The sequence below is a fragment of the Nicotiana tomentosiformis genome, chromosome 3 (assembly GCF_000390325.3).
Source record: "Nicotiana tomentosiformis chromosome 3, ASM39032v3, whole genome shotgun sequence".
In the NCBI taxonomy this organism is placed as follows: domain Eukaryota; kingdom Viridiplantae; phylum Streptophyta; class Magnoliopsida; order Solanales; family Solanaceae; genus Nicotiana; species Nicotiana tomentosiformis.
Genome location: NC_090814.1, coordinates 71,483,223 through 71,493,722, shown reverse-complemented (window position 1 = coordinate 71,493,722; position 10,500 = coordinate 71,483,223). Strand labels below are relative to the sequence as shown.

Sequence of the window (10,500 nt, the reverse complement as noted above, 5' to 3'; positions counted from 1 at the left end):
TTCTCAAAATATTTCCAAACTTTACTTCTCCTTCTCCGATTACTAGTCGGGGCCACATGTGATCTACTACTAGTGCCACGACCACCACCCTTGCTACCAACTTCAACACTACTAGGTATAAGTAGTGTCTCATCTTCAATTTTTAATTCATTATCTTTTATACCGAAATCTTTCTGTAATTGTTGATAATCTATATTATTATCACGTGATGTTTCAGAAACATGTGTAAAGTCATTTAAATTACTACTAGAAGTTGAAGTAGTACCTCTTTTTCTATTTCCATGATTACTCCGATTAACAACCTTATTACAAACTCTTTTTGCAGCATTAAACATATTGTGAAAATATAACTACGAATAAAAATTTAATATGCAAATAAAATATTAAATAAGAGAAAGAGTTGGAACGAGTGCACCGAATTACGCAATAAATTGAACGCTTGATGATTTTTGAAGTTTTGAAATTGAATTTCGCAACTCCGATATTACCACGAAGAAACGTCAATTTTTCAAAGTTCAAACTTCAAATAATACCATAAATAAAATTTCAAAAAAAATGAGAGCCAAATAGTTTATTGCAATTTAGGTGAAGAATGAGAAAATGACAATTGAGAATTTGGGTTTGAGAATTAAGAGATGAGTGAAGAAATGAAGAAGAGGGGGGTATATTTATAGTTTTTCAAAGGGTTAGATTAATAAATACTAAAAATATTATTTTTGAAAAAATAATTGCCCAAAAAGGGCTATTCTTGCAAAATAGCCGCTGCGCAACGGTCAAAATGGCAGTTGACCGTTGCCAAAGGACAACTATACCCTAAAAAAAAATAGAAATAGCCGTTGAACCGATCCGGGTCGGTCCGGGCCAGTCCGGTTAACCGGTTCGAACTTGACTTGACTGTACCAGTTCTGACCGGTCCGATTTACCGATACCTCTATCCTACCTGGTACAATCCGTTCCCCGTCCCAATCCAGCCCTTCCCGACCCTTACCTACCGGTCCAGTCCGTTCCAGTCTAAAACCGGTCTGGGCCAATCCGGAACCGGTCAACCCGGCTCTGTTTGACACCTTTGCTTGACACCTACATAGTGTGAGATGCATTTTTCTATAAAAAAAAAAAAGGTCAGTTCTTGATTGTATCGAACATATTGATGAAATTTAACGGATGATGTCAGATTAGTTATCATTATTTTAATCACCAATTACTATTTAGAATTTATTAAGAGATTTATTTATAGTCACCTAATAAATAACTTAATTTTATAATATTTTTTTCACCATAAAGCTTAAACTAAAAAGAGAAAGAATAGAGAGAAATTAAAGAAGTAGGTTGGACTCTTAGCTAGGGATTAAGGGATAATTAATCATCAAATTAGGGGTGTCAATGAATATTTAAAAACCGATTAAACCGACCGTACCGAACCGTATCGTACCGAACCGATTTTTAGGTTTCTTTTAATAAAACAGTAGGTTGTTATATAAATCTATAATCGTACCGACAATTAGGGTAGGTTTTTTATTTTATAAAAATAAACCGAAAAAATATCGAACTGTACCGAATAAATTACAATATGAAAAATATATTTATATATTAAGTTTAAAATAATAAAGCATTACATTTTTTCTTGGGCCTTAGAATTATGAAATAGTTACAAGCCAATAAGTAATTAAACTCAAAATCCTAATTCTCAAACCTATTATGCTACTCTTATTGAAACTAAATTATTTTCAGCATATTCACTAGCAAGACACAAGGTATTGTAGCGATCATGAGTAACAAATTACAATATATTTAATATGTTTCCTTTCGTATGATTTAAATTTATCTTTTTGAATATTTAATCTTCTATAAACTTTATTCTTGAGTTCCAACTTGGTTAATATTTTTACACTCGTGTGATTTATATTTTTATTGTATTTGCTTAATTTCTTTTACGTTGTTGTAGAATAGTTGATAGATCTATATTCTAGCCATCTTTCATATTTTCTTAATTCATCACCTTTAAAACTGTAAAAATGTCAAGAAAGTTTTGCCAAGTTTTATAAAAGTACGTATGTTATTGCATTCTACTTCTACTAGTGACTTTTACATGACATTTAAAAAAAACACCGAAAATTAACCGAACCGTACCGATACCGAAGAGAAACCAACATAATTGGGACGGTTTCGAAAAGTCTAATTTTGATTATACATAATAGAATAACCAAAAAATTGGTATGGTATAATTTTTATAAAATAACCGATCGAACCGAACTATTGACATCCCTACCTAAGATTAATTTTGAGATGAGTTTATTTTATTTTGATTGAGATTAAATTGTAGTATGAATAATTTTGAAATTAATTATATCGGAATTTAATTGATATGTTAATCCCTATAAGAGGATGGATAACAATCCCGGAAAAGTACTGAGTTTCCTGACCAAACGACCCGTTAAAGATATAAGACTCATACATCAACGAGAATAGAAAAAGTAACAAAAGGACAAAACAGTTATCAGCACTTTGTTCCAAAGCGGCAATTCAATAAAATATATGTTAGCCATAAAACAACAAGTAGCACAATAAGGTTAATGGATTAGGCCACATGATGCTTCGTTTCTCCAACCCAGAAGGCTCCTATGAAACCTCTTCTCATCTCAAAATTCTGACCTTTATAACTATCCTCCCCACACTCTCTTTTTCCACTCAACTCAATACTCTCCCCACTTTGAATTCTTTCAAGAATTTAAATATATATAGCTGAAATTAGATTCTTCAACTCTCTTTCCCTCGTTTTATTAGCAGATCAAAAATGGCCTCACCACAAGAGAATTGCACACTTGATTTGATAAGGCAGCATCTTTTTGATGATGATGCTTTTATGGAATGTTACTGCTCTGAACCTACCACCCTTGATTCCCAAAACTCCTCCTCTTCTGAATCTCTGGACCAGAGTTTCTCTTTTGAACCAACTCTCAACTATGCCGACACAGCCCAAAGTTCCAGTTTTGAAATCTCTAGCTTCTTTGACAATTCAAAAACAGAGTTTGACTGCTTTGAGTTGGAGACAATTCAAAAACAGAGTTTGAATTCTCGGAAGCAAACAAGCTTCAAAGAACGCAAGCCTTCTCTGAACATTGCAATACCTGTGAAGCTGCAGAAAGTGGAAGTAGTTCCAAGCGAGAAGAAGCATTACAGAGGAGTTAGGCAAAGGCCGTGGGGCAAGTTCGCAGCAGAAATTCGTGACCCGAACCGAAAGGGGACTCGGGTTTGGTTAGGAACGTTTGACACTGCCATTGAGGCGGCCAAGGCATATGACAGGGCGGCGTTTAAGCTTAGAGGAAGCAAAGCAATAGTGAATTTCCCTCTCGAAGTTGCAAACTTTAAGCAAGAATATAATAATGAGATTCCACAGTCGGCTAACTCAGGCCGGAAAAGGGTGAGAGGAACAGAGAATGAGGAGCAATTAGTTATCAATAAGGAAATGAAAAGAGAAGAAGAAAGAGTCCCTACTGCGGCGGCTCCATTAACGCCGTCAAGTTGGTCGGCGATTTGGGACAGCGGAGACGGAAAAGGAATTTTTGAGGTGCCGCCTCTTTCCCCATTGTCTCCACATATAGGGTATTCTCAGGTTGTGATGATATGATCAGATAAGGAACGGCAACGTATATAGATTGTGGTGTTAGTATTTAGTAGATGAAGGATAAATATTGCACCTGACTGTAAAAAGTCTGTGGTGATTAATTTCTCAGCCAAAAAAAGAAATATGGGGGAAGGTGGGGGTAGCTACGGGAATTAGTATGGTGATAATAAAGATTGGTGTCTGGTCTCCTCCTTAAGTCTTTTGATTAAATTTTATTGTTTATGTAAAAACGTCAGTCAGAGATCTGTTTGATTGTTTTATATATTCATATCTATGAAACTATGAAAGCATATACCTACTAAAACCTACGTATTTATTTAAACTCAAAAAAGAGTAAAATATATTATAAATATACATATTACAACATTAAGTTGCAGCGCATTTTTAAGTGTGTTTACAATGTAGTAACTCGCAAGATTAGCTCAGTTAATTAGTTGATGAGATGTTACATTAGTACTGAATCAAACATTAATTAGTGACTTGTCCAACATGACCAAGTGCTGATATTCCGATGGAACTCCTATTTAATATTCTATCATCTGAGTCGTATTCCGCGAAGTGACAGTATTAATTGGAATATTATTGTAAAATTGTAATACACAGAAGTTTCACTAATTATTTTGTTTAACTCCTACAAGTCAATAGCAGTGCGGGAACCACATACGTTATAATCCTAGTACGTAATCTAGCTAGTCAATTCAACTGACTTTAGGTTTTCTGAATCTTGTACTACTATGATTATGTCTTTTATTTACTTTGATATGCTACATTACAAAGTTGTGGAAATCTCAGTACTCAATAAGACTATCACTAACCAAAAGATTTAAGAAGAATGGCCAGCTAGTCCAAGACATATATAAACGCAAGAAAAACCTTTTGATCAAATTTGTTAGACCAATGATGTAACTCATGACAGAAATAATACGAAACCAACCGGTAATATACTATAAATAGATGACATACATATATAAAATTTAAATACAAAAAACATTAATATTTGAGTCGCAGGAAGTATCAAGTTACGAGGCTTTGCATTCTAGGGGTGTTATATCTTCTAAGTATAATAACTAGTCTCTTTTCCATGAAAGGAGAAGATAAATCATCACGGTTGTAGCAGTAACGATCAGTTTATGCAGATGACATTTTGGTTCCTAGGATAATGCAGAGGAATAGACAGTACTTTTGAGGCTTTTCTTGATTCACAGTTCAAAAATTAAGGATTAGGTCTTCTTCATTACTTTCTTGGCCTTGAGATTTCGTACAACCTAAAGGAGTGCTAATTGCATGGAAAATCTTCTTTGGATCTCCTCAGAGAATGTGATGATTATGCGCCTAAACCTACAGCTATTAGTCCTCTGGACATACTGATCCTCGCCTAAAATTGAATTCCCTTTTTCATTAAGGCACAAATCATACTGATCCTTGCCTGTTGCTTTGTCCTAGAGAAATTTATGATGGTAGGGCTTGTTGCTTTTATGTGCCTTCTCGCTTTCTATGGGCAGATTTGTTCACTACTAAAAGCAGTTAATTAGTGGTGTTCATCACCCATCAAATACTGCTAAGCAAGTAGAGAAGACCGATTACCTATTACAAACAACTCGGCATCCTTCCCTCCAAAAACTCCTCACCTTGCTCTTGAGGTGACTCGAACTCACAGCCTCTTGGTTGGAAGTGAAGGGTGCTTACCATCAGAACAACCCACCTTGTCTCGATTACAAACATGTTAAAATAAATTTATAGTACGCGTATATAAGTTATATTCTTTCACTCATGCTATTCATCAAGTCTGAGCTAATCAGTTGCTCAAACTCGACCTAGACTGCTAGAACCTCACTTATTCTCTCTGTATAACTTTCTTCTAATATCTTTGTTTGTTAAGGTTTGCCCCATCTTTTTATCATATTTGAATCTTATTGTTTCTTGAAGGCTGGGTAAAATATCTAACACAATTGATTTTTACTCTTTTTCATATTTGGCGAATATGTATTCCCCATCTTTCTAGTCTCCCAACTGTGGCTAGCCTCTTTTGAACAGCTAAAAATTGTCTGGTAATAATCCTAGGCTCATAACAAGGTTCTTCTACTGAACGTTTGAATATTGTGGCAAGAAAGATAAGTAAGTCTTCTTGGTACCGAATCCACCTGCACATGAATGTTTTTGAAGTTCTGCAACAGTATATCAAATATGAATAAACAAATAATAGCATATTCCCCCTTTTACCGTAAAGATCTCCAACAAAGTCAGAAATTTAATACTTTCCGTTTCAATTTAGTTGAGGTAGTTTGATTTGGCACGAAATTTAAGAAAAAAAAAAGAGTTTTAAAACTTGTAGTCGCTTAAATGGTAAAAGATTTATGGGGCCATGACATTTGTATGGTTATAAAAGCTTCTCATTAAGAATAAAATGGGTAAAATAAAAAATTTAAAGTTGAATTATTTCTAATTGTAAAAATGTTTCATTCTTTTTTAAACAGACTAATAAAAAAAGTGCCTTCTAAATTGAAACAGAGGAAATAGTAAGTTTCATAGAACCATTTATGTAAAAACAAAAAAGGTAAAATAATTATATCTTACAATTCAAAATCAAATTAATCTATATGCGTAAATGATTTGAAAAAAATTCTTGAAGAAGCAGAGGATGGTGGAAAAATTAACTACGGATAAAATTTTGTCTGTGCTAAGAGATGCAGTCGAACTGGTCGACATTTATATTCTAAAAAAATCATCTCACTGCAAAGTTGAAGATAGGGGTGAGGGATTTGGGGTTGGTTTAGATTAGTTAAATTTTTTTTTTTGGTCTTTTTCTTATTTTATCCTTTAATTATGATAAAGTGGAGAAGCTGTAACCATCTCCAAAACTGTAAGTATTAAATTCAAATTTTAAAACTTTATCTTTTAATTTTTTTTATCTTGATGTTTGATTAAAATAATACTAACACTTTTTAAAAAGGTATCTTTGAATTTAATAACTCATATAATTATGTCAAAGTGTGAAATTAAAACCATCTCCAAAGCTGTAAGTATTAAGTTCAAATTCAAAAGCTTTATCTCTCAATTAATTGTTTTTTACATATAAAAGTCTATTGTTTCTACCCAAGTTCAAATGTTGATAAGAAGTTGTAATTATATAAAATTAGAAATTTTCTATCGTATAATATGTTACATAATTAAAGGTTTAAGTTGATTTGATTTAAGATTAAAGTATGAAATATAATATTTAAAAAATAAAAATAGATCAACAAAAACTTTTAAAAAAAAAAGTCAAAACAGAGAAAGGAAAATAAAGTAGGTTTCAAGAAAAAGTTATCTTTCAAAAATTAACAAATAAAGTAGGTTTATTTTCCAATTAAAAATTTTGTCAGTTTTAAATTTAATTATTTCTTGTGTTAAACTTTATCTTCCAATTAGCAATTCAAATTTTAAATTTTATTTTCCAATATTTTAACTTTATATAAATTAAACTCTAAATTTTTTGGAGCTTTGACCTAAAAAAGTGACACTTACTTCTTTTTTTTTTTAATGTAATGCCACTTGGTTTAATACGGTGGAAAATTCATTTGTGCTAAGAGATGCATTCGAATAGTCGACATTTGTATTCTAAAAAGGAATTATCTCAATGCTCCAAAGATGACGATAGACAAACGTGAGCAAGGGATTTGTGACTGGTTTAGGTTAAATTTTTTTTCTTATTCTTATTTTATCCTTTAATTACGATAAAGTGGAGAAGTTATAGGCATCTCCAAAACTTTAAGTATTAAAAAAAAAATATTCCAGGGAAGTCCGCAACCGCTATCTTTCGGGTGCGCACTGAGTAACATGTTTACTATGCAATAGTTCGCAAACCACACAGGAGATGTAAATCGTACTAGGCAAGCCCTGTGCGACAAGCTCTAACTGAGGGTACTGCTGGTGTGGGGAATCAATCCCAAATCTCCCATGTGAAAAATTACTCACATACGAGATGTAAACCGTATTAGGCAAGTCCGGTGCGACGAGCTCTGACTGAGGGGACTGCTGGTGTGGGGAATCGATCTCAAGTCTCCCACGTGGAAAATCACTCACACATGAGAAGTAAATCGTACTAGGCAAGCCCGGTACGACGAGCTCTGACTAAGAGGACTGCGGGTGTGGGGAAACGATCACAAGTCTCTATGGTAAATCACTCACCCAACCAACTCAGTTAACCCTTGCGGGTCACCTTAACTTTTAATTCTTTTTAATCTTAGTGTTTAATTAAAATAATAACTCTTTTTAAAAATCTTAGTTTTGAATTTTGAAAACTCCTTAATTACGATAAAGTGGGAAATTATGACCATCTCCAAAACTGTAAGTAATAAGTTCAAATTCTAAACATTTATCTCTCAATTAATTTTTTTGCATTTAAATATATGAGTCTTGTTTTTCAACCTAAGTTCGAATGCTGGTAAGAGGTTGTTTTTATTTAAAATTAATATTTTAACCTCTATCGTATAATATGTTATAAAACTAAATGTTTGAGTTGATTTGGTAATGTATGAAAATAGAATATTTAAAAATTAATTATAGATTAACTCAAATTTAAAAAGAAAATCAAAACAGAGAAAAGAAGATAAAGTAGGTTTCATGATAAAGTTATCTTTCAAAAATTAAAAAATAACGTAGGTTTATTTTTCAATTCAAAATTTTATCAGTTTTCAATTCAAAAATTTAAATATGTAGTTTGCTAAACTTTATCTTCCAATTATCAATTCAAATTTTAAACTTTATCTTCTAATATTTTAAATTTATATAAATTAAACTCTAAATATTTTGGAACTTTGTCGTGAAAAAGTGATATTTGTCCTTTTGTGGTTATGCCACTTGGCTTAGAGCCCGTTTGGACATACAAATTTTTTTCTTTTTTCCAAAATATTTTTTGAAAATAGTTTTTGTTTATCAAAATCTTACCAATTTTTTCAATTTCACTTGAAAATGCATTTTTCAAATTTGAAATTTCAATTGAAAATGGGATTTTGCTAGTTTTTAGTTTTACAAATTTACTCTATATTTTTAAAATTTATAAAATGACCCCATCAGCTATTAACCTACAATTACCCATAGAAACACAAAACGCGCAGGTCTTCTTCTCACCAAAGTGTGCGGCTGCCTTTGCCATCCCATTCCGGCAAGGGGTTGGCATCTCCCATCAGCTGCAACGATATTATTTGACGGTAATTGCTAAAATTTATTATTATTTGCTTGATTTGTAAGATTTTTTTCATAGATTTATAAACTCTTACATGTATGTGAGTTCTTCCTGCATTGCAATTTCTTTGTTTGTAACTCTTCAATTTGTGTTTGTTTGAAACTACAATTTTTTTTGTTTGTGGTCGTATACATCTATTATTGACTGAATAATAACTTATTTCTCCCCACTTCTACTGTACTCTAAAGATTTTTTCTTTTTTCTCAATTTGCTGGAAATCTTTTATGCTTTACTTTTTTTGGTCATGTCAATTTTATCTGGTTGGTGCAACGACGGTTCGGGCTTCTTGTATTATGCATGTCACACCTGAAGCTGGCTTTGGGATTTCAGACGAGAATTCTGTGACTGCTCCGCCACCGGTCAATATGGTAACTTGATTTAAAGTTTTATTATCCTTTTTGCTCCTATGTGCGTGCCTTCAAGGCTTATTTTCAGTTGTTATGCACTCTAAAGATGAAAACTTTCATATGCGATTGATTATTCTATTATTGTTATATTGTAGAAGCGTAAAAGAATGAATAAATGTCACGACCCAAAAATATCACCCGTTGTGATGATGCCTATCTCAATATTAGGCAAGCCGACAATCTCAATAAAATTCTCATATCTTTTAAGTTTAAAAATATAATGATTAAATTCAGCGGAGGAAAATTCACAAATACATATATAAACACTCCCAAAACCCAGTGTCACTGAGTACATGGGCATCTAATATGAATATAAGTCTGGAAAATACGGTCCATAATAGTCTGAGACCAAATGAGTAAATAAGAAGAAAGGGAAGAAGAGGCAAGGTCTGCGAAACACGACAGCTACCTCAGAATCTCCGAAAAATAAACTGCACGAAAGAATCAACACCCGCTATGTCCGAAAACATCTGGATCTGCATACGAAGTGCAGTGTGTAGTATGAGTACAACCAACTCAGTAAGTAACAATAATAAATAAGGAACTGAAGATAGTGACGAGCTACACAGTTATAGTTCACTTTCAGTAATTCCAGCAGAGAGTAGACATACTTTTAAATCCAGCAGTTTAAGCCAAATCAGTTCTATACAGTTCAAGTTCATGTAATCCGGATATAAAATCTTTCAGAGAATTTCACAATAATGACAGATAGCAACTAAGTGCAACAATAAATAAAAAGCAAGTACAGCCTCTCAGGACAACAATCACTCACTGGGCTCCCAGCCCTCAACACTCACACTCAATGGGTACCCGAGCTCACTGGGGGTGTACAGACTCCAGAGGGACTCCTATAGCCCAAGCGTTATAATCCGCACGGACAACTCACGTGCTGCACGGACAACTCACGTGCTATAATATCCATACCTCACCGACAGGCCCTCGGCCTCATTCAGTCATCAACCTCTCTAGTCTTTCGGGCTCTCGAAAATCACAAAGATCAGCCTAAACAAAGATAACATAGTGTATCAACAAAAATCAAGGAAGACTAAGGTATGATACGCAAGTAAAATCATGACTGAGTAAAAGACAATAATTAGCAAATAATTCAACAAGTACGCGACCTACGCGGGTCCCAACAACACTATCACATAGCCTAAGCATGAAATAGATACATATATATGATGCATGCTGGACTCATTGGAATCACATTTTGAACCTTTCGGAGTGACGTAAGGTCGGTATCCTTC

At 33.3% G+C, this 10,500-nt stretch overlaps 1 protein-coding gene across 1 annotated transcript; it reads left to right on the top strand.

Moving 5' to 3' along the window:
• The first annotated feature begins 2,615 nt into the window (after positions 1 to 2,615).
• On the top strand, positions 2,616 to 3,926 carry LOC104103274 (ethylene-responsive transcription factor 5-like). The gene has a single exon (XM_009611165.4). It carries the CDS (start codon positions 2,792 to 2,794, stop codon positions 3,623 to 3,625), a length of 834 nt encoding a protein of 277 aa, XP_009609460.2. The 5' UTR covers positions 2,616 to 2,791; the 3' UTR covers positions 3,626 to 3,926.
• Positions 3,927 to 10,500: the final 6,574 nt, after the last annotated feature.

What these genes read in the sequence shown, in the direction of transcription:
- LOC104103274 (XM_009611165.4), top strand. Translation starts at nt 2,792, where the DNA reads ATGGCCTCACCACAAGAGAATTGCACACTTGATTTGATAAGGCAGCAT.